This window comes from Electrophorus electricus, chromosome 1, assembly GCF_013358815.1.
Source record: "Electrophorus electricus isolate fEleEle1 chromosome 1, fEleEle1.pri, whole genome shotgun sequence".
Lineage (NCBI taxonomy): Eukaryota > Metazoa > Chordata > Actinopteri > Gymnotiformes > Gymnotidae > Electrophorus > Electrophorus electricus.
Genome location: NC_049535.1, coordinates 31146849 through 31172567, shown reverse-complemented (window position 1 = coordinate 31172567; position 25719 = coordinate 31146849). Strand labels below are relative to the sequence as shown.

General features: G+C 46.2%; 1 protein-coding gene across 1 annotated transcript in view; it reads right to left on the bottom strand.

Annotated features, from left to right (window-relative positions):
- Positions 1-25719, bottom strand: part of rab11fip4a (RAB11 family interacting protein 4 (class II) a) — a 44763-nt gene that overhangs the window by 8947 nt on the left and 10097 nt on the right. The window contains exons 3-8 of the mRNA XM_035524650.1: positions 22663-22748; positions 4166-4368; positions 3542-3709; positions 2927-3061; positions 1117-1152; positions 266-365 (exon numbers count right to left, since the gene is read on the bottom strand). Of these exons, the coding sequence (XP_035380543.1) occupies positions 266-365; positions 1117-1152; positions 2927-3061; positions 3542-3709; positions 4166-4368; positions 22663-22748 (728 nt within the window). The remainder of the gene's footprint in view (positions 1-265; positions 366-1116; positions 1153-2926; positions 3062-3541; positions 3710-4165; positions 4369-22662; positions 22749-25719) is intronic.

Genomic DNA, 25719 nt, shown 5'->3' with positions numbered 1-25719 from the left:
TTCAAGCTGCTTGAAACCAAAACCATCACATCATGTTTAAAACGTGTTGTTTATCCCTGCACCTTGTATATTTTTCCATAATGTCACAAAGAAATGAGTGTAAACTGTTTTGTTGTGTCCCTGCTTTGCCTTGCATTCATGTACTGCCAGCATTATACTTGGTGCAGCAGTTTTCACCAGGCCAAAGCAAACTCCTCCACCTGAGAAATACTGATGAATAAAGGGATTCTGATTGTTAACGTAAGCCGTGTGTGTCTCGGCGTACCTTCTCGGTGATGTCGACGTCACAGGAGTCGATACTGTCACGGAACAGGTCTTCTGTGCTGCCCTGGCTGCTGCTGAAGTTACTGGGGTGGAACAGCTGCCTGTGAAGAGAGACACAGACACTCAGAGCCAGAGAGACACAGACACTCAGAGCCAGAGAGACACACGGACGCTCAGAGCCAGAGAGACACAGACACTCAGAGCCAGAGAAACGCAGATACTCAGTGTCACAGACACAGGCACACAGCCAGAGAGGCTTCACTTACTGCCCAGGGTTACTACTTCTTAGAGACCAGCCATTTTAGAGAAAACTACATATCTGATTTCTAAAGGAAGTGACAGACTCTGATTCTGTTGGGTCCAGACAACTTATTACTCTCTCACACAACGTATTAAAGCTGCAGTAATTGATGTTATAGCTGGACACAGTCACAGATGGAGTCGACACATGGCCTTGAATATCGTGCCATTAACCCAAACCTTCCACCCGCGTCTCTCCATCCAAACATATGCACACTTAGGGTTAAGACTGCCTTTATACATGTAAATAACTGTCAGGCAAGAAGAGCCTCTTTGTAGCGCTTAATACAGTGGGACCATGTTAAACGTTTTAGCTGCTACAAAGACAGACATGACATAAATTGTTCTTTCAATTATTTTAATGAATGCCTCTTAGGATGTGAAGACACTTTAAGCCAATGTGTTATTAAAATAAACCTTTTTGGAGAAGATTTAGCTGTGACTGCCACTTTGCCAACCAAGCCTGTTAAAAAAACAGGACTTTCCCTGGCTATTATCAGGTCTGGCAGACCTGCAGTGTGTCTGCTGCAACACTGATGTGGAGGGACTTACCGGCCAAAGGCAGTGCTGGAGATCTTTCTGTTTGGGCTGAAAAAGGAGGACAGAGAAGGAACACAACCGTGTCATGAGGAATAGACAGCCAAGCACCAGAAGGAGGAAAACACTTTAAACGAGTCTCTCTGGGAGTCCCTCAGAAGGGTTAGCAAAGAGGTATATATTTCCAACTCTGCTCATCAAAGAGAAAGTCTGTGGTGAGAAAACACTTTCTTTAGTATTAACTGACTGACATATATGTAGTCTCACCCACAAACCCACATTTGTTTTCTTGTTCAAAACTAAACATTAACTTTCACTAATAATAATTTGAATGACAATTACATTTATTGTAGTTTGTAAATGTACTGCCCGCTCCTTTAACAGAAGCCATACAGCAACACTCTGACTAAACTGCATAAGGTAATACCAACAACAGCTCTCCTGTTAATGGGGGTGGGCACAGCTGCCATGGCAACGAGTTTACATTGGCTTGCTGTTCAACAAAAACAAAAAAATACACTTCAGTCTTCATTCACACACACACACACACACACACACACACACACACACTACATAAATGAGAGAGGCTGTAGGTCTTATGTTGTCTCTTGTGGTTATCCTCCCATGATGCACTGGGGATTACACAGATAATCAGGGCAGTTGGAATATCTACAGAGAAGTCCAGTTCAGAGCCCCAGTACACTACAGAGGACTCCAGTTCATAGCCCTAGTACACTATGATGGCCTGGGTGTTTCTAGCTTTTCTGTAATGCTCTGATCACTGTCCTACTTCCATCTCTGTTAGTACTGCATCGACCAGGTTAGCCAGCCTACTAGAGGAGCTGTAGAATCTTGTAATCTGGGTAATGAATGAGACAAAACTACAGGAACCATAGATAAACCTCTACACCCCTTAATCCCTTACAGTTCAGAATGTGCCCTATCTGTAAAACATGTCATTTTCACATGGGGGTGGGGGGTGGGTTTGAACTCCAGCATTAAGATGATGTGTGTGCTGTAGATGTTCTGGCCAATAGTGTGTGGAAGATTAATGGCCGAGGGGCACAGGCTTTTTTTCTCAAGTCTTTGTCTGGCCTAACCACCCAGAGAGGAGAACACACCAGAGCCCTCGGCTCTGCACGTGACCCCTGCCACTTCCTGCGTGATCACGGTTTAGCAGAACACAGAGCAGCTCATAAAACCCCACCAGCTCAGCCTGGCTTGGTTCCTCCAACTGAAAAAAACATCGGAGAAGTTCAAATTGAATTTCTCATCTCCTGCCGAGCGCGTCTATTGTGGTAGCAGTGTTACTTTTATGTTTTCATTCACATATTATTTTTGCTCATAATTAATCAGTGTTAATTATTATAGAAAGTTCGTGCTCTGGAATGATCTGCCTGACTGTCACTGTTCCAGATCAGAGATAACGCAGGGACTGATGTGTCATTTTTACCTATTTGTTTGTAACCGGGCAGAAATGTAAATACAATATCGTATGTTCCTTTCAGTACCCAGTTGGTTAAGTCTTCTGATGACCAGTGAAGGGTCACCACACACCATACACCACACGGCCTTTAAAAGTTTACGTCTGAAGTGCCTTCATTAGAGATGGCTTAAACACATGCCACTGGCCATGCGTGCTAAAACCTGACTAAGGCTGTGTGTTTCCTGATCAGTAGGAATTATTACACACATTCAGCATAAGAATTACACGAGGCCCAGTGGAAGACATGAAGACATGAAACATGAAGACAAAGCATCTCAGAAGAGCCCATGTGACTGCACGTTACTGGGGGTGGGGTGAGTGTTCCCAGGTGACACTCACCTGTTGGCCTTCAGGTTCTTGAGTCGAGCCTCCAGGTCGTTAAGGAGGTTGACCTTCTTGCAGCACTGAGAGCAGTAAACATCAAGCAGCTCACTGTAGTACAGGTGCCTGATCTTCTGAGGGGTCTGACCAGCACTACACACCACACAGCAATCAGAGGCAACAATGACACGTATGAATGCGCACACACACACACGTGCGCACACACACACACGCGCACGCGCACACACACACACAAACGTGCACATGCACAAGGACAGTGTCCAAGCACTAGTGACCAGAGTCCCACCGCAGACATCATACATGTGTGTAATTACCATTTTTCACTTTTTGAACAGATTTAGAACAATATGCGAAAGAAACATGAAAACAGAACACAAGAAAGTCTGTACAGACTGTGACTGCACAGCTGTCTCAGACTAGGAGTTTGCGTTTATCAGTTAATCAGTTAATCTGTATACTATTCACCAAAGACACGGGCTTCACTATACAACGCCCAGCAGCACTTACAACATGCGACACTGATCCGGCGCGTGCTGGCGTGTGTGCTCTCCTGTACGCTGGTGGGCTAATATGAGAAACCTGGTCAGTCTGTGTGCGAGCTTGTGCACCAACCTGGAGGGCAGAGAGGAGCCCAGGTCTGAGAAACCATTGGTGCGAGTGTCATCGTCAGGGCAGGGGCTGCATGGTGTGAAGTCCACATCTTCGCCCTCTCCGTAGTCTTCAAACTGCTCTTCAGCCGAGATCACGGACGCAGCACCCGAAGGGACCAGCTGGCAGGAACTGCGTGGAAGAACCCTATCAGAGCTGTTGACCCACACTGGGGTTTATACCCAACAGAAGGGCATTTCCATGGCCAACCTACAATCAGCTTTTATCTGGTATATTGTAATATCTGCCACTACCTGGTTAAAGGAAAGCTGAACCCAGATCAGCACTCTTATGTAAAGTTGCCTGACACGTTACACTCACTCCTATTAGACTAGCGAGATATATTAACCTGACTATTACCATGACAGATTAAACGCTGCCCCTAGGACGCAACAACCACAATTATTCTTCTACGTTATATGTGAAGCACTCTGAACTGCCACTGTCTGTACAGATAAACTTGTCTTTCCTTGCCTTGGGCTAATATATTCTAACCATCATCAGACTGACAGATTAAATCCCAGCTCCTGGGATATTCTACACTGACCATCATCAGACTGTCATAGGAAAGCCCCTCGGGATACTGACTTGTTTCCAGGGAGGAAGAGCCCTCCGAGTGCTTCCTCTTTATCGTCATGGCGTCCCCCATCAGAGGCCTCCGACGGGGCTCCGCTGTCCATGTCGGATTCCAGGGCGTCTCGGCGTCCCAGCTCCTCGTCCGGGTACAGTGGGCACTCTGGGTATGGCTGGGTACACATGATGATGGGTGGAGCCGGGTCTGCCTCCACCTGCTGCAATGAACACAGACTCAGTATCAATTAAGTTAAATCAATTCACTCAGTATCAATTAACAGACAGACTCTGTACATTAACAGATCACTTAACAGATACCCTGAGTATGAACACACATACTCAGTATTAATTACTACACACACTCAAGAAAAGTAAACACAAACAATATCACTTAACACACACACAGATACCTACACTCAGTATCAAATAATTTACCAAAAGAACGTTAGCAGTCCCTAAAACACACTGGGCCCAAAGAAGAGGTCCAGAGGGCCACACACAGTACATTCCCTGCTGTAACACAGCTAATATACATTGGTGTAAGGGCTTGAATTCCTACACTGCGCCTACAGAACTCAGGCGGAGGACACATATCAAACAGTCATACTGACGTACATGCAAGTCACTCGGCATGCAGTGAATGGATATGTACAGTGGTTGTCTGCAGAGCTGCACAGACACTTGGCTTTACCTAAGTGCGTTCTAACACAAAGCTGTGTAGCAATGTGGTCTTCGGTGATAGAGAATTCACACAGTTATTGTGATATGTGCTTTATAACCAACAAAAAGAAGAGCAAAGCAAATTCTGCATTAAGAAACTATCTAGGGTTGTCAGACGAAGAGAAGTAGCGTGTGAACTCCTCAGTGGGTGGTCTGCTAAGGGAGAGTGGAGGGTCATTTACGGGATCACTGCCTGACCAGTAGAGCAACTCCACCAGGCTACTGGGGAGACACTAAAGAAGATGGGTCAAAGGTCATACCAGCATTGAGACCAGTGGTCCTACTGCACAAAGAGAAGTAGTGAAGGGCACTGCACTGAAGTACTGACAATGTGAGAAGAATATATCTCTCTCTCTGTCTCTCTCTCTGTCTCTCTCTCTCTCTCTCTCTCTCTCTCTCTGTCTCTCTCTCTCTCTCTCAGTCTCTCTCTCTCTCTCTCTCTGTCTCTCTCTCTCTCTCTCTCTCTCTCTCTCTCTCTCTCTGTCTCTCTCTCTCTCTCTCTCTCTCTCTCTCTCTGTCTCTCTCTCTCTCTCTCTCTCTCTCTCTCTCTCTCTCTCTCTGTCTCTCTCTCTCTCTCTCTGTCTCTCTCTCTCTCTCTCTCTCTCTCTCTCTCTGTCTCTCTCTCTCTCTCTCTGTCTCTCTCTCTGTCTCTCTCTCTCTCTCTCAGTCTCTCTCTCTCTCTCTCTCTCTCTCTCTGTCTCTCTCTCTGTCTCTCTCTCTCTCTCTCTGTCTCTCTCTCTGTCTCTCTCTCTCTCTCTCAGTCTCTCTCTCTCTCTCTCTCTCTCTGTCTCTCTCTCTCTCTCTCTGTCTCTCTCTCTGTCTCTCTCTCTCTCTCTCAGTCTCTCTCTCTCTCTCTCTCTCTCTCAGCACAGTGGACCACAACCTAAAAGTCTCACAGTTAGCGATGCAAATAAGAGCCTGTGTTGTTGGGCTTTACGAGTTTTCTCACACAGACCAGTCTCACATGGAACAGTTTCTCACAGACTGCTTTCACGCGGACGTGCTCCAGCGGAGACATGCTCCCTTAAGCCATCCCACACCATGATGACACGCCAAATAGTCATTTGCTTATCCATCTAAAATTCATATCACACTTATATGGTAACAACATAACAGGTCTCAGCCAAACCTTTATTCACAAAGACACTGCAGAATATTAATCAGGGAGGTGGAATTTTTCAAAGGCTTTGTGTGTGTGTGTGTGTGTGTGTGCGTGCGCGTGTGTGTAAATGTCCATATTTTTATCACTTTCCTACCATGTTTAAACAATGGTTTGTCTAGTCTCAGTCTTGTCTCTTCTGTGTGTGCACAGAGAGCTCTTGTGGAGATATTTATAGTGGGCTTCATTGGATCTGTGAGTTACGGCACTTCGCTAGCGTTCACACCCATCTGGAGCACAAGTACACAAACAGAAACACACACCCCAATAAATTATCACATCTAACATTAGACCGAGTGCGGAGGGAGGGCAGAGCACCTCTTGGAATAGCTCTCACAACACCACGCTTTTGGACCAAAGCACAACTTCTGTATCGGTGCTGTAAATCTCAGGAGAGGTTAGTCAAGAAGTGAAGAATTTTTACATTCAAGATGAAGTGTCTGAGTGCATTTAAGACTAATTCACACACAGCCACACTGCACTACTCTACTGACTCTACAGCTACCTTTAGTAAATAACTTTAGTAACCGTGTACAAGATGCCCATACTGAACAGAGGTCAATATACTGGCTTCCCTTCTGTTCTGTTTCTCTCTCTAAATCTCTGAGTCTTTCTCTTTGTTGACTTTTTCATGTCTGCCAAGTTTTTCAGCGTCTCTTGCCAAAGCACTAAACATCTGAATGATACTGTGCTGTTAGCATTGAATAGTTACACAGACAGTATATCCTCTCTGAATCCGGAGCTCAGAGAGTGTATCCCTTCAGAATCCGGAGCTCAGAGAGTGTATCCCCTCAGAATCCGGAGCCCAGAGAGTGTATCCCCTCAGAATCCGGAGCCCAGAGAGTGTATCCCCTCAGAATCCGGAGCTCAGCGAGTGTATCCCCTCTGAATCCGGAGCTCAGCGAGTGTATCCCCTCTGAATCCGGAGCTCAGCGAGTGTATCCCCTCTGAATCCAGAGCTCAGCGAGTGTATCCCCTCTGAATCCGGAGCTCAGCGAGTGTATCCCCTCTGAATCCGGAGCTCAGCGAGTGTATCCCCTCTGAATCCGGAGCTCAGCGAGTGTATCCCCTCTGAATCCGGAGCTCAGCGAGTGTATCCCCTCTGAATCCGGAGCTCAGAGTGTGTATCCCCTCTGAATCCGGAGCTCAGAGAGTGTATCCCCTCTGAATCTGGAGCTCAGAGAATGTATTCCCTCAGAATCCTGAGCTCAGAGAGTGTATTCCCTTCTGAATCCTGAGCTCAGAGAGTGCATTCCATGTATAACAGTGACGTTCAGAGAGCATACAGCAGTATTCATTTGTGCACAGACACAAACATTTTTCAGAGCACTTTGACATGCATGTGTGAGTGAGTGTGTGTGTGTGTGTGTGACCTTGTGTGCCACCCGTAGTGGAGGTACTAGATGTGTAACGAGACATCCTATGGTAGTGTGTCAAATCCAGAGTCTTGTGCATGTCTTTATGCAGAGTATCTTGGGATGAACAGTATATAAAACTTTGGAGAACTCTTCTGTCTCTGCTCTGTACACCTCTGTACACCTCCCTCTGCTCTGTCAGACATTTTAAACACCTTTTCTGATTGTAAATATGCGACCCTCAATGCTACTGCATAGTATATGAAGTATAGTACATCTGCTATACTAATAGGCTCTGGAGACATAAAGCTCAGCATTCTCCAAAATGAGGCTGTCAGCGTCTTCCACTGAACACGAACTGAGTGCCTCTGCACGATGCACCAGCTCAGAACGATGCCACGGGCTTCTGGAGACGTAACGGGGTGCTGTGAGCGTCTTGCTAAACACACTTCTGATCAGCATCCAAAATGAGGTCTGTGCTGCGGTCTAGGATTTCTGTATTTGCATGAGATCTTTATGTTCTGAACATTTTAACGCCGCTCTTTTCTTTGGTGCCACCACAATGAATAAAGCCTTCATCCTCGGGCAGAGAGAAAGCAATAAAATCCGAGAGAACACTCACGAGAGATCGTAATGTGCGTGTGAGGACAAGGGTGTGTGAGTAATGCGCCGTGTGCCCGTCGTTCTGAGGCTGGTATTACTGCACCTGCAGAATAGCTCCAGTCTCACATCCATAAATAATGCACACGCTCCTGTCTGTGACGTCCAGGAAGACGCAGTAAGAGTGCACACTGTGCGTGTGTGTGTGTGTGTGTGTGTGTGTGTGTGTGTGTGTGTGTGCGTGCGCGCGCGCAGATTTTAAAGAGCATAAGAGCATTTAAACTGAATTAGTTAACAATTCTGGAATAAGAAAACACCCACACCACTCACACTACAAACCACACCCCCACACCCGCAACCCAAAACACACACTACTAGCGTAACACACACAAACACACACAGCTCTACACACGGACACATGTAGCCCAATACACACAACCTCTCTACCCCCCCCACCACGTACACACACATACTCCCAGTACTAACAGTTGGAACATAACGCACAACACGCAACACGCCTCTTCCTTCAGCTAGTGCTGTTGCCTGTGCTACCAGTCAAGCATCTTTCATGGCATCTAACGAATAAAGCCCCACTAGATCCATGACAAACTTTTACTGAAGAACCTCCCAACTCCAAACCCAACATCTCTACAGCTCTTATACTTGACTTACTGGCACTAGGGGAGTTACACATTGGCTTTTTGGAGTTGCTAATAATGCCGGACTACTTGCACTGAGAAGAAAGTAGGGTTGGGAGGGAGGGGCTTTGGGGAGAGGGTGCAGGTTTGGACTGAGGGAATTTCTTCTGATGTCTGGAGGTATTTGACGAGAACTATAAAACTGATTCGAGCTGCATTAAACACCTACCCCTACAGCACTGAATTAACTCTCACTCGTCTACGTGCAGCTGCACGTACAGCCAGTAGGTATTAATTAGGTAGGTATTCATTTGACACTTGGCTTTCTGCTGTGCAGTGACATAAAAACTCATCAGCCAAAGGCAAAGCAACTGGCGCTCTGAGCAGACCAAGTGAACGGGCTCTCTCTCTGACACCACACCCACAGAGCAATTAACCTCCTGTCCAATCCACAGCACTGCCACACAGCTCCCAGGGCTCACCGCATTACCCTTCACCTCAAACAGGATGGAGATGACAACGCAGCTAGTCTCGCATGGGCTATTCGCTAGCCATGCAATAACCGGAGCTGACACAGCAAAGCGGAGCACAACAGCGGCTCAGCAGCCTGGAGATGTAATAAGGAAGTCGCACGTGTACACAATGAGCACACGAGGGCACACAAAACAGCACACGAAAGGACACGAATAAAGAGAGACTGCTTGTTGCAGAATGGAGCCGGGCACTGTACCCTCTACAGTGGCCAATGCCACTTGCACCCAGAGGCTTACAGCCCCTACAGGACGGGTGGCAGATTGCAATCCTAAAGACCGCCCCCCAGTTTTCAAAAAACTGGAATATTACAGCATAGCTATTCCTGACGCTTAGAAAGCAAGAACCTAAGAGAATCAATACATACAAGCAAACACATAATATTATTATTATTATTATTATTATTATTATTATTATAGTTATATATCAAATTTCATACAAGAAGCACCTCAAAGTGCTTTACAAATAGCACACATGCCAACACACAAAGACCAACACACACACACACACACACACACACACACACACACACACACACACACACCCATCTTTGTAGGGACCTTTAACTGACATAATGGTTACTGGAATTAAATCTACACCTACATCTATCCTTAACCCCAAAAGCACTTGTAACCAATGTGGACCACAAGGTAAAAATGCCAAATGTCCCGATCTGTGTGGTTCCCACAGAGATAAAAACACCCACACACGCAGACAGACACACTCCATTTTAAATGTCAGCTGTATGCAAAACTCCATAGCATTGCCTCACCCCCAACAGAGAGCCCCACCCCCTCTCAAAGACATAACACCATCACCAGCTCACTCTACCGTTAGTCTATTCTAAACACTTACTTTACACCAGATACTTTGGCTGGTGTTCTAGGCTAAGGAGAGCAGGACGCTACATACTCTGTCTGCTGCCCCCTACTGGACTGTTTTTGTAATTATTATCAACCATCCAAATAACCAGAGTGCAAGCTGGGAAATGGGTAACACTTTCTGTTTTAAAGTATCAAGACATGCAGAAGGAAATTCACACAACAGGTTCACCAGCTGTTCAGTAATGGTGATGAGATCCCACATGCCCCCACCCACAGAGAGAGAGACTGGGTCATTATCATTTCAATGGCGTGACCTCTTTCCCCTGCAATGAATTACCAGACAATCCACACAGACTAAAGCAATTCAAGACGCTGCAGGTGTGATGGAGTTAGACTGGAAAGGACTGAATTCCAGAGCAGAGCTTCGAGCTTCTCAGCCACATTTACTCCTCCGTCTTCTTTCAGCCAAACCATTCGGTTTCAGTATAAAGGGAAATAAAACCTGCTCCTCCCCAAAGGTAAAGTCTCTAGACAATAAACCTTTGAACGCTACACTTCACCAGCTCAGCTATGTAAACAGGTATAAAGCAGCAGGGTTGTGTGTGATGGAGTTCCGCAGAATTCCCAAGAATTCACTCATGACAGAGGTGTCGGTAGCGGGAGAGACAGGGAGAGACAGGAGCAGAGCACAGTGGGAGATTTTTGCCTGCCACAGTTCACAGCAGTACAGACAGGAAAGAGCCGAAAGAGAGATAGCTCTCACAACATGAACACACACACACACTCACACACACACACACACACACATACACTCACACACACATATATACAAACACACACACACATACACTCACACACTCACACATACACTCACAGTCACACACACACTCACACAAATATACACACACACACACACACACACACACACACACACACATACACACACACACACATATACACACACACACACATATACACTCACACACACATACACTCACACACACATACACTCACACACACATACACTCACACACACATACACTCACACATATATACACACACAAATATACTCACACACAAATATACTCACACACAAATATACTCACACATACACTCACACACACACAAATATACACACACACACACAAATATACACACACACTCACACATACACTCACACACACACACATATACACACACACACACACATCGTGGGCTATAACAATGGAGACTCACTCGACTACAGGCCCACTCCCTCTCTCTCTCTCTCTCTCTCTCCCTCTCTCTCTCTCACTCTCCCCCGATCTCAGGGCAGCCTCCTCTGCTCTTACCCTGTTGAGGGGAGCAGGCTCCGTGTCTCCTCTCTCCTCCCTGTTGAGGGGAGCAGGCTCCGTGTCTCCTCTCTCCTCCCTGTTGAGGGGAGCAGGCTCCGTGTCCCCTCTCTCCTCCCTGTTGAGGGGAGCAGGCTCCGTGTCCCCTCTCTCCTCCCTGTTGAGGGGAGCAGGCTCCGTGTCTCCTCTCTCCTCCCTGCCCACGTTGGCTACGCCTCCATCAGCCGCAGACATCCAGCACCCGGTGGCCTCCTCCGCCCGCACGCTCCACCCGCGCTCCTCCTCGCTTCAACAGGTGCACGTCAAGCAAGCCTGCGAGGGAGGCTGTTCTCGCTCAGACAGGCGGAGACGTCCGCACGGCTTCTGCTTCCCAACGTGCGGCGTCTCCGCAGCTCATATTCTCAGCCAGACTGAGCTCCTCGCTCCCCTCAGAGTCCCGCTTACACAAAGACGCACGTGCACACACGTGCACTGCTCCAGCGCTCGTGCACTTCTACCAGGTACGTTCAAGTGCACGCACGCACACCAACACGCACAGGGGCCGTGTGGATTTGGCAACAGTTGTTAGCTGTTGGCCACTCCTCCCGGCACACCGCCTCCCTGGCTCTGCTCGCTTGCTCTATCTCTGCTGTTGCTAGGCAACTATTCAGCTGGGCCATCCCCTAGCAGTGACATCAGGCAGAGTATGTGAGAGTGTTGTGCCACTGCAACACACACACACACATTGTCACAAGCCAGACAGGAATGACATGCAATCACTTCACACTTCATACAGGGTGTCAAACCATGATCTACTAAAGGAACAAAAAAGTGCTGGAAAGGATGTATGTGTGTGTGTGTGTGTGTGTAAAAACAACCAGTGAACACTCGGACAAGAAATGCCAAGAGAGTAAGTGGTTCTAAAGTGTCATTCATATTCTCCTGCAGCAAAACCCTGCAGGAGCTCTCTCTCTCACACACACACACACACACACACACACACACACACATCTATAGGCATCCCCTAAAACTCCTCCACCTGCTCGCTCCTCCTCGCTCCTCCTGTCTCTCTGATGCTCTCATTATTTCTCTTTGTTTCCATTTCTCTCTCTTTCAAGACCCATGTTGTTCCTCTTTCAAAAAACACACTATTTCTACACACACACACACACACACACACACACACACACACACACACACACACACACACACTCTTCCCTTTTCTCTCTACATCTACCACTGTCTTGCGACTGTGTTACTCATTATTACCATGGATGAAATTCCGTTCACAGTCCATTACACCTGGACTAGCTGGGATTACATGATGAAGGGAACCCTGCCACTCTGTCTCATGTTCATGGGGGTTTTTTTAATGATAATTTTGCTAAGAACTATGGTTCATTATTAAAATATAGGTGAAATGACAACTATTCTTTATTAGTATGCCTAAAACAATAACATTTTCTCTAGTGAATCAGATTTGTCTGTTTCAGAACTATTACAGCAGAAAGATATCCCTGGAATGAAACAGAGAGACACATAATAAGAGCGAGAGAGAGAGGGGTGTGTGTGTGTGTGTGGTGGGGGGGTGTGGGTGTGTGTGTGTATGTGTGTGTGTGCGCGTGTGTGTGTGTGAGTGTGTGGGTGTGTGTGGGTATGAGTGTGTGTGTGTGTGTGTGTGAGTGAGTGTGTGTGTGGGTGAGTGAGTGTGTGAGGGTGTGAGTGTGTGTCTTTTCACCTCTCACACTGTATCAGTGCTGCCCCACTTTTCCATGTTCCAGGATACACAGTACTGCAGAAACACACCCACCCACAGTCTCTCTGCAACATGGCTGCAAGCCTTAGGGGAAGCGAAAGAGTTGTACATAGAGTTGTACATAGAGTTGTACATAGAGAAGGCACAGGAGAGAGGAGAGCTGCAGAGAGGCAAGACTAGACAATCTGATTTACACAGCAGACCATTCAAAGTGCTTTCCAAATGTGAAAATACAACGATAAAATTGATTCAAATTAATTTCAAAAGGATGTAGGGTGGGAGAGAGAGAGAGAGAGAGAGGGAGAGTGGGAAAGAAGAGAATTGGAGAGAGGGAGAAGAACAGCAGAGAGAGGAGGGTAGGAGAGAGGGGGATACAAAGAGAGAGGGGAAGGAGGGAGAGAGAGCGAGGGAGGGAGAGAGGGGATGAGAAGTGCGATGGAGTTGGCCACAATTGTTCTCACGGGTCTGCTGGAAAAAACCCTGCTGCTGTGGTCCTGATGCTGCACTGATGGAGAGACCCTCCACCCACCACACTGCCTGGCCCAGTGAACCTCGATTCAACTAATGCCACATTTAAACAATCTCTTCAGGACTTCAGGACTGAATTTTAGATGAAACAATCACTTCAGGACTTCAGGATTTCAGTTTTTGATGTTCGAAAACGAGAATGACCAGCAAAAGCATATTAAAAACGGGAGTCAGGATCTCACAGCTTTCCATTTCATTTCATTTCATTTCTGAGGGAACTGGTAAAGGTGTGATAAAACTGTAAATGGAACTGCAGCTTTGAAAAGTGACAGAAAACCCAGAGCCACGCAGAGATGTTTGTTATTTCAGCACACGTCCTGCAGTTTACATTTAACAGACTCCCACACACATTTACATTTGTCACATTTGGCAGACGCTTTTCGCCTTGGGTGACTTACGTAACCCATGACTTTAGTGTTACTAGCACCCTGCACCACCTGCACTACCATGAGAGACCCCACTAATGTTTTCACTGTGAAAGCAGCCTGGAGGAGACAACCCAGCAGCTGACGGGTACAAGAACTAGCAATGTAACAACACATCGTACCACAGTATACTGATATAATGGCCTTGTATCAAATGCCATCTGCTGACTATTGAACACTAGACTTACGCCCCAGAGAGCCTCCACCCACCCACCCACACCGTTCTTACTGCCTGATACCGAGAACGGGTGCATCACAGTGTGTCAAACACTAAACCCAGCAACAATCTGTAATTGGGCAGAGTAAGATGAGGAATACCTAATAAGATTATGAGAGAGCCTTTTATTTAAGTGAGGGAGACACAAATCCAAACAAATCAACAGAGAAATTGCTAAAAAGCTAATTTACCGACCCAAAGCTGATATTGAATACACACACGTAACAAAAGGCTCATGCAGCGGCCAGAGAAATGGGAATGGAAGTGTGTGTGTGAGAGAGAGAAAGATAGCGAGACAGAGGGAATTGTGGGTAAGAATAAAACTGGCAGTTTGAGCCCAGTGTGCATACAAATGACTGTCTCCACTCAGCGCCGCAGGTCTGCTAGCGGAGTTGCAGTCAATCGCAGGCTCAGAAATGGAGCCTTTACTCCAACAGCTGCCAGCCACTGCCTTCAAACACGGGGGTATAAGCCGAAACCACAGGAGGTCTGTTACACGACTTCAGCTGATGTGAGCTTGTATGACATTTCATTATTATACTGCTGAATCCAGGCTACACTGCGTTTGGTTTACTGTATCTCGATGCCGTTGGCTGTTGAAACCCTGCTACGCTGCGATGTGTTTTTGGTTTACTGCGTCTCAATGCTGTCGGCACTATAATAATATATAATAAGGAGACGCGGCTTCAAAGACAAGTTCTAGAATCTCCAGTCAGAAGTTCGGGCCAACAGCCTGAGACTGACAGTAGCTTTGTGTTGTAGAAAACCTCTGCGTACTTAGACATGTTTTATTTATGTCAATTATTTTCGACACAACTTAGCAAAAACGTAGAAACAAAGGAACAGCTCCAACTCTGGACTTGCTTGTAACCCTGCCACAGAGGAAGGTCAGCAGTGAGCAAGCGACTACTGAGGGGCTACAGTCCGACCCTGGTACACACAAGTAAAACTGGCCTTTCTGTGTCCGCCAGCCTCAGAGATGTGATCTTGGAGTAAGACCTGAATTGGAATATATGTCCAGAAGACAGAAAGAACCGTCATTTACTCTGAACCATTTCTCAACAACAGCCGTTTCTCATGATCTGCGCAGTGCTGGAACAAGTCTCTCAGCCCCAGAGCTTCAACTGTCTAGAACAAGTCAGGAAGATCGATCCGCCCCTATAGCCCCTGCGCCAATCCGTAACTCTGCTAAGGAGCTCTCAGCCTCCAGACACAAACCCCCACAAACACCTAACAACACACACACGCTCACCTCACATACAGAAAACATTCGCATTCTAATATTGGCTTTGGGATGTTTCAAAAAGACTTACTAAGCCAAAAAGAAGGACGGAGAGTGCGTGCTAGAGTCTGAACACACACACGCTGAACTGACATTCAGGCCCACTGGGGTTGAGGGAGGATGTGGCCAATAATCAGAGAACCCATCACACAGAGAGAATGTGTAGAGAAAAGACGAGCTTAGAGCAGACATGGACGTGAATCTCACATGGTGATTAGAGCAGAGAGGCCCATTTGTTCTCCTGCTCATCCAATACCATGTGCGCACACACACTTTACAGTCATGTAGCTAGATTAGTGGCTAAAGCTAAGCCAAATTTCACACATTCAGTGACAGCAGAGATCACTTACTAAGGACCAGTGTGTATGCATGACAGAGCCAACAGCAAACTCTCCATCATGGAGAATGGCAGACACCCTATGCACAGCACAGATGCATCATGGATAAGAAGGCTAAGTTCTGTCACACAGGTGCTCAATGGACAGACCTGGGGGATCTTTTGACCCCAGAGCCTTCTAATCTTCAAGTCTTCCCAGCAGGGGGCGGACGGGAGCAGACGCTGATAGTAAAAGATAAATACAATACATTTGTTACTTAAATAATAAAGTGCCCATTCTCAAACCCGTCTATCACTCTGACTGCATAGCAGATCAAGGTACCCCGTGCACTGTTTACTATTAACCCTGTGGTCCATTGTCATAATGTGATGTAGTGGAGTATATTATGTATATAGTTGGTAATTAAGCTCACTCATACGTACAGGAATGTATATGTACCGTGTATATGTGTATGGCTGCTATATATAAACATTTGTACATATAAGAAAGTGGTCACATTGCCCTTTAACACTTTATATCTAGTCAGTTGACCACCACTGCGACAGTGCAGGTCTGCAGACTTCACATTTATTATCTCTCTGTGTATCGTGTGAAATATATTTACTGACATGTATTTTATATCAGTCTGTAAGGTTTTGTCTTGTTATGCTCTCTTTTACAATAAAGCACCTCTCTATCTATCTATCAAAAAATAAAGACACCACTACAAAATTATCAGTTTCTCTAGTTTTATAAATGATGGGTATGTGATTTGTTTTATTCTATAAACTACTGGCAACATTTCTTCCAAATTCCAGATAAAAATATTGTGTTTTAGAGCATGTTTTTTTATGAGAAATTTCAGACCACAAATAAAGCAAAGAAAACAAGCTCATATTCCTTTACAAACGACACAGTACTAATATTCCAACTTAGGATGAGTCGAGAAATCAATATTTGGTGGAATAACCCTGATTTTTAAATCACAGCTTTCATGCATCTTGGCATGCTTTCCACCAGTCTTTCACATTGCTGTTGGGTAATTTTACGCCCCTCCTGGCACAGAAATTCTAGGAGCTCGGCTTTGTTTGATGGCTTGCGACCATCCATCTTCCTCTTGATCACATTCCAGAGGTTTTCAGTGGGGTTCAGGTCTGGAGATTGGGCTGGCCATGATAGGGTCTTGATCTGGTGGTCCCTCATCCACACTTTGATTGACCTGGCTGTGTGACATGGAGCATTGTCCTGTTGGAAAAAAAAAACAACCCAGAGTTGGGGAACACCAACCATTACACGAGCAGGTGCTGGACAAAGCTGAAAACTGGACTCATCAGAGAAGATGACCTTACTCCAGTCCTCTACGCTCCAATCCTTATGGTCTTTCGCAAACTGCAGTCTGGCTCCTCTTTGCTTCTCATTGATGAAGGCCTTTTTTCTAGCTTTGCACGTCTTCAGCCCTGCCTCCAGAAGCCTGTTTCAAACCGTCCTCGCTGTGCGATTCATCCCAGCTGCTGCATGCCATTCTTTTTGTGGGTCACTTGACGTCATCTTACGGTTAAAGTGACATTCGAATGAGATGGATCATCGCGGTCGGTAGAGAGTCGTTTTTGACCTCTGCCAGTTTGGAGCATGTGTTTGCTGCTTGACCTTGTTCTTATGAACCGTAGTTTTTGAAATTTTCAAGATTGAGCGTCAGATTGCTTCTCTGTATCCCTCTGCCAGTAAAGCTACAATTGAACCCTTCTTTTCAACTCTCTTGGCATGGTCTGTAGCTGTATTTTGACTACAGTTACTTTTTGGGTAGTCCTAGCACTGCTTTTCCCATCCAGCTGGTTCTATAACGAGAACAGTGATGACAGCAGCAGAGGTTTTTATACTGTTGCTCGTTAGAACAGGATTTTGTTAAGCTGATCACCTATTCAGCATCTCATTAATTAGAATGAGGTGTGTATGTGAAGAAATTCAACGGATCAAGTGTTTGTGAATGGAAGGGCTGCTGTACATGTAGAGATGCTGATTTAAGAACAAATTGGAGTGGTCTCTCTTTTTTTTCGGAGCTGTGTGTGTGTGTGTGTGTGTGTGTGTGTGTGTGTGTGTGTGTGTGTGTGTGTGTGTTTCAGACAAAGGAAAAAGTTAAAGTTAAAGGGAAAATAAAAAGGATTTGCCAGAATACCATGGGCTAAGGAGGGATGATACGCTTGTGTGTGTAACTGCAGTGAAACTCTGAATGTAGCTGTAAATGCAGTAAGAGGCTGGTGGATAGAGAAGCATGTGGTGTCTACAGCAGTTTTCTGCCCTATCCATCAGCATGGATGCACGCAACCACCCACCCACACAAATGCTCAGAGCCTAGCGAGCATTCGTCTCCGCTTGGATCAGTCGTCCCAGTTCAGGATGCACTCAGCCTGCCCGTTTCCCACTCACCGCAGCTGCCTAGCAAGAAGACTCCACGTCCACTTCACGCGCATAGTCCTGGCTCACAATGAGTGAGAGGCAGGTGACACCAGAGCCAAACACACAGTGTTCCCTCCTCGTCCACCCCCTATGGCGTCCTGTTCACGTGTTGTGATTATCCTAGTTTTAAGTCATGATGCGCATGGTTCATAAGGCAACTATAAAGTACCAGTAATCTGATGGAAGCTGATGGATCTCGGTTTGGAGGAAACTGTAGATGGATTTATATTACACCACTTATGAAAACGCAGGAGTAGTTTCAGCTCCCTCAGGCATGCTGGGAAAAGTAATATACTGGTATGCAAATGTCTTTAAATGCTGGCAATTCTTTTGAATCTGTAGAGCAAACACAGGTGTACAGTTCAGGTGCTAAAGCCACTCCTGCCGATGTAAAGAGCTCCTGTTCTTATTTAACATCGCTATTTAGTGTTAAACAGTTTTATGAGTTGGCAATTACATGAATCGACAAATTACATAAATGGCAAACATAAGAAACAAGTCGACACTAATCTCTTCTTTTCTGATAGACTGTAAATGTTCATACATGCTTCTGAACACCAAGCGGTTACTTTCGAGCCATGACCCCCACGTTATCAGGCAGGAATGCACACAACCCCCACATTATCAGGCAGGAATGCATCCTTTCAGTGAGCGTTTGCTCACGATTGTAGAATTATGTTGTACTAGAATTTGACTGGTATGTACTGACAATTGCTGGATAATAAACAAAACTCCGGGTAACATGACATTAAAGCCATCTGGATCTCACCTGGACTGACAGTGAACTCTCCCGGAGTGCACGTGAGGGCAGCCTACCTTGGCGTGCATTTCATAGGTTGAGCCTGAGCTGCTTCACCACGACTATCTGACCCGAACCTGCCTGGGCTTAGCGAGGGTGACCGAGGGCGAGGGATTACCCAGCCTGAGTAAGACCCCTGCCTAATTCCACTAAGCTGTCAACTCCTAACTAGCACAGCCACATACACAACCTTATACTCAAACCATTCTAAGATAGCCAAGGCTTTCTCTCTCTCTCTCTCTCTCTCTCTCTCCCCTTCTGTCTGTCTGTCTCTCCCTCTGTCTCTGACACACACACACACACACACACGATAAAGTGAGGTCAGCCAAAGCCCACTATCAGTCTATGTTCACGCAACAGTAACGGTAGTGCTAGTGCTGAAGAGCTGAACCTTTCCACACAGACACACACCCACAGATCACCCACTAGTAAGCCAGCAGTCTGACCAGTCAACAGTGAACAGATTTTCATCAGTACTGAACAATAAAAAAAACCCCAGAGAACTGAATTAAGATTTTAATAGCCTTTGTAATTGTTATTGGACAGATGGTAAGGCATGAATGACAAACTCTTAAAGTCCATAAAACCAAAATCATGTAAACAACTGGTGGTTTATGATGTACATTTTAAAACCACACAAAGTTGCCGTTATGCACTGCTGCGCTTTAAAACTCCATGAGTGTGTGCCAAAGACAGATGCCAGCGGACCAGAGAGCAACAATCTCTAAACGCTGGTGGGGAAAAAAAAGAGAGCACAGATCTCCAAACACTTGTGGAAAAAACACACATCTATAATCACTGCTAAAATAAAAACAGTGAGCACAGATCTACAAATACTGCTGGAAAAAGCACAGATCTACAAGCACTTCTGAAATAACAGAGGTCTGCACGCACTACTGGAATAAGGAGAAAGCACAAATCTTAGAAAACTGAACTGCTCAAAACATGAATGTTTCATTCTTTTTTAGTAAAAGCTGGCATTAAAGAAACACACTAAAGACACACACACAGATAAAATCAGCACCTGCTCATTTCGATTTCAGTGGGACATGCACGCACACACAAATGACAGCACATATGATCACAGTACAGCCTCATTTAGCACTGCTGAACCATTTTTATTGTCGTGTCACATGCTTGTCAAGTTTTTTTCCTCTGGGTGAAACACCCTGTGTGGTTTGTTTTTGTTCCTGCATCCCCGTTCGTGTGTGAAAGCTCCGTGCGCTTGAGGTGCAATCAGATTGATCTGCAGGGTGTGGTTATCGCTCCCTCTCCCTACCACGGAGAGCAACGCCTCCGCTCTCAATAAGCCTGGAGTTCTCACGAGCTTCACGACGTACACAGCTTATTCCGCCAGCGCACGCTTCAAAGGCTTCAAAGGGATGCTGACATTCAGGAGGCCCACCCCTCCCTCCGTCTGTCTGCCTCTGTCTCTCATTCTATCTGTGCAGCACCAACTACTACGTCTTGCCTAAGTCACTCTACCTCACTTCTGGTTGGCCCTATAACCAAAACGTTCGACAAACTGGGCTCCTGCTGTGACAGAAAATCATTCGCCGCATCATCCAGAGACTGAGAGTCTGATCGAGAGTTTGGTCGAGCGTTTCCCCGATGACGCCACAGCCATCCAAAGCCTGGAGCCCGAGAGCGCAAAATCGGCTGTCTTTTCAGGGATGGAGGGGTGGCATGCTCTCTCTCTTCTGTCAGTCATGGCGACACTGGCCAATCATGGGCGTCTGTGAGCTCATGCATCAGCAGGGCTTAGATAGCACCACCCTCTGTGGTGTGACCCCTGACACTGCATGAGCTGCATCTTGAAACGATGTGATTGGCTATCCCCTGAAAAGCAGTTGTCATGTGATAGGGGAGAATTACCTGCTGGGTGGGAATTAGCTATGACTAAAATAGGGAGAAAAACTGGGGGGAGGGGGGATTTTTAATAAACTGCAACATATCCAGAATTCAGTGGAGCAGAACACCTTCAGAACACACACACACGCCTTAAGATAGCATCATCAGAATGTACTACACTTTAGTACATCGCCATTAGAACCCAAATTCCTTAACATGATCTGTCAGAGCAAGAAGACCCTGAACCGTGGCATGCCACAGGGTGGTTCTGTCCTCCCACACACGAAGTAGTGGAGTGAGTATTGGGGTGTGCGTGACACACCACACCGTCTGATGAATGCATGATACAGAACATGGAAAACACACAAGCACCAGTTCTGTCTGTACTGATGGGCACTGCATCAGAGCAGTGTTACCATACCCTATGCCTATTTGAACATTGCCACCTAGTGGAGGTAGGATGTTACAACATTCAACTGCTCATTCTGGTGCAAAACAAAGGAAAGGTGAATCGTGTTTGTTGTAGAAGTACAAAACTGAGATCTGCTCAGTGCTTCTATTGTGTTTGTAACACAAGCACACAAAGTAAAACAGAGTCAAGGTAAAAATGTCAGATGCAAAGAACCTCAATCTGTGAAGCGTTTGTGATGGAGACTTGCATGTCTTCACATGCTGCTCCTGTGCACATCGTGCAGCACATTGTGAAATAACGCCTTCAGATTGACAACTTTCTACCTCCTCAGGTGCAGTGAGGATAAATAGCCATGGAGTCAGTGACAGCAGATGGGAATGTTTCCACCAAACCACACGTTCCATATCAAAGGAGCACACCTCCTCTGCTATAAGGAGAAAGAGTTGTCACAGGTGTGTGCGGCCAGGGAAATCACCAGAGTGTGTTGAACTCCAGCCTTACAGGAGCAGAGCTAGGCACTTCTGATCCTAAAATAAGAGTGTGTTTAAAGAAACATGGATGCACGTTTGTGTGTGGGTGAGGGGTGTGCTTGGGTCTTTGTATGCAGCCATGTTCTACATTAACTGCAGTCCAGGACCTGAGTGAGAGCTGTAAGCAGGGCTGAGGTTTGGTTGTACTGACTGTGTTCCATCACACTCCCACACATTGAGTGCTGGGTCCATGATGCCGCACACACAGTCATAAGGTCAGTTTCTGCGATTTCAAAGCTGTTTTGACTTCGTGCACAGAAGTCTACATCAAAACATTGTCTCATAAAACCCACCATGAGAGTAACACTTCACAAAATGAAGGGGAAACATCTTGTCTTGTAGAGATACTGGGAACAGATCTGAAATGACAATGCTGAAATCAACCCACTTGTTTTATTGCTACAGGAAAGTAAACAACATCCAACTATCAGCTGACCAACCCACTAACAGCTAATCAACACACTAACCAACCCACTAGCAAACCCACTATCCAACTCATTATCCAAATCCACTATCAGCTAACCAACACACTAACCAACCCCACCATCAGCTAACCAGCCAAGCTGCTGTTCATGTTCCTGGGTAAGTCTATATCTGACCTGCACAGGTAATGACCAAAATTGTTCCCCTTGCAACTTTCTAATGGGGAACAGTCCCTGCACCCAGTCCCACCACAATGCAGCCAGACACACACACACACCCAAGCCGTGTTTTCATCTCATTCGCCCCGCCTCCTCACCTTTAGGGGGTCCGTGATCTTATTTGCACAGCCATCTTATTTGAAAACCCCCTACACCCACCTACCTGGTAGTAGTAGCCATCGTCTGTCTGGTACGGCTGTCTGTCGATAGTGGGCGTCCCCAGGACGGTCCTCAGCACCTCCTCACAGCCTACAGAGCAGGGAGGGAGAAGTCAACCGCACGGATGGAACAAGCAGTGTGCGAGCGCCATCACACAAGGACGACGCGACTCCATCATATCTGGATTTTGTTTTGCCATTCTTCAGTATGACAACATATTAACTCATCTGTCTGTAACTCCACCAAGGTGTTCATGAGTACACGCCCTGTGTTTAAATCATGCGTGTGGCCTCTGCCACATTTTAAACTTCCCTAGCTGAGCCTCAGTAACCTCACTGATAAAAAAGTAGGTTAGGGGATGTGACTGCAGCTACACTCCAGAGGCTAACGCTGCCAAGACTGGGGCTGTTACTCCCAAGGATCACGCAAACCGATGTGTATCTGTGCACCATCCCAGTAACATAAGCCACTATGAAAACTCTTAATTTGCCGGATGCTGTAAATGTAGAGCATCTAGACTGTTATCAGCAGATTCAGTCATTTGTATGATATAAAGCACATTGACACAACATTGTCAGCCTTGTGTACCGAGTTAGTCACTTGAGAATATCTTCTTTCCACTCCTACACACAGTAAATAAGTCACTGTGAACATCGGGCACGCCCACTCTAACACCCCACCTCCCCCACACCCAGGAGGACAGATGGAAGCACAGAGACGGAAAAGGGGACTATTAGGACTAAAATCTTTTAACATTTCAAAGAAAATGATATGATCAGATAGAGATCTTTTCTGTAGATGTGCTATGGGGTAGCACGCTTCTAGTTTTTCTCTCTTATACACACCCACACAACCCAAACTCAGATTTGAAAAAGCACACATACCCATTAATACAAGCAAAGCTCAACAGATGAGCAAAACTGCCTGCATTGCTAAGTGAATGCATGAATGGATGAAAGACATTATATAGCTTTCTCAGAATCCAAAGACATTTTACAAATCAACACTCAGCTTTCACATCCAGTCACATGCTAACTGAATATCTCAGCGGCTTCTATTCCATACTGTGCCATACAGTGAGCTGCACAGAAAGCTCCGCCCTCTGCACAGAAAAAGCTCCGCCCTCTGCACAGAAAAAGCTCCGCCCTCTGCACAGAAAAAGCTCCGCCCTCTGCACAGAAAAAGCTCCGCCCTCTGCACAGAAAAAGCTCCGCCCTCAACCTAGCACCCCACATATGAACTAGGCAGATACACCCTGCCTGCACCAACACCACAATGACATAAGTCGTCAAGTTGAAGCCCTGCAGTAGAAAGCCAAGCAGAACCTTACAGGGCCCAAAATGAGCACCTGCCTGGCTGACTAAACTAACAGAGCTGGTCTGGACTGGCATACAGAGAGAGAGAGAGAGAGAGAGGGGAAGGGTCAGCATGCTGCTGTAGGGAACTACAATACATGCTCTAAGCACACGGTCCATTCACATGGGCATCTGGGCGCAATGCCTGCTTCCTCCACTATCCGCCTGCATCCTGCGTGCTCCTCTTTAGCCCCATGCATGGTGCGTTGGCAGGGGCACGCTGACCCAGCCTGGCACTCTGCTTGCACATGCAGCACTCCAGTGCCCAAGGCTGCCAAGGACCTGGAGTGGCTCTGTCTGCCATATGCACGTGGCACACTGCTGCTCAACGGCCCCTCCCACAGGGCGGAACATGCGCAGACACCTGCTGTCAGGGCCAGGAAACAAAACAGGGAGACAGTGAGGATTCCTGGTGCTGTCTACAACAGGATCAGTGCATCTTTCTAGCACTCTCACAATATAATTATTCCCTTCTGCTATAATTTTATTCAGCTCAGTTTTATTTATATAGTGTCTTTGACAAAACAGATGTTGTATCAACAAAACTTTACAGGTATCTAAGTCTAGGCCCTATGACAATGACAATGGCAAATTAATTAATTAATTGATTGATTAAAAAAAAAAACAATAACAAAAACAAAACAAAACAAAAACCTCCCTTGGCTGCAAGGGGGAGCTTCTTGAGAGAAGTCACTGTGAAAGGCAACCCATCTTCCCTGGGCTGACACTGGATGACACAGAGGTCATAAACACACCAATCATAACATTTTGTGTGCGTATGTATACGTGTGTGTGTGTACTGACTGACCTAAAGTCTGGTGATTTCAGCACCGCAAATGCTGACCACCAGTAATGGAACTGTTCCATCACTTAGACTTGAGTTGGTTACCGGCCCTCTGTGGGCGTGGCTGATTCAGTTGTGCTGTTTTACATCTAGTAAACAAGTTAGGAGGGGATTACAGGACCCACTACCTGGCAAAAGCTCACCATCACTCCTTTGGCTCCATGGAGAGGTGTAATTAACACAAATGTAATTTCCATAGAGCGCTATGCATCTCAGCCAATGGGGGATTCCCACTTAACTCAAAATAACAGCCCCACTGGTTGATTACCACTCTAATGTTTCAGGGCTACAATTACATGATTGTCTGACTGTCCTCTAAGGGTACAATCTATCATAATTTCCTCTGCTTGGGTGCCATTATCCTAAACCAGGCTGGATATGGAGGTGGCGTCAGCCTCAAACCAGGCCTGATATGGAGATGGATCTGTACAGTTTCGCACTTGGTGTTTACATGTAGTGTAAACACACTTGAGAGTATCATGTAGTGTAAACACACTTGAGAGTATCATGTAGTGTAAATGAGCACTTTCCCCTTCAGTGGTCTTCTGGATCTTGTGTGTGTGTGTGTGTGTGTGTGTGAGATCCTGCTCTAACACTCCTGGCGCTGCTCATTAAAGGCTTGATAATTATCTAGTCAGCTGAACTGTGTGTTAGCACATGAAAACAGTAACATGTGCAGTGTAAGTTTAGCTCAGCTCTAAGCTTTGTAACATGAATAACGACTCAAACAAAGTCTCCCCCCCCCACCATATCCTTTCTGGTGCTGGGGTCTGGCTCTTCCTCTCAGCAACCAACCTCTCCCTTAAGCATTCAGCACTGCGATTCATCCATGACCAGTGACCAGGCATAAGAAGAGAGATGT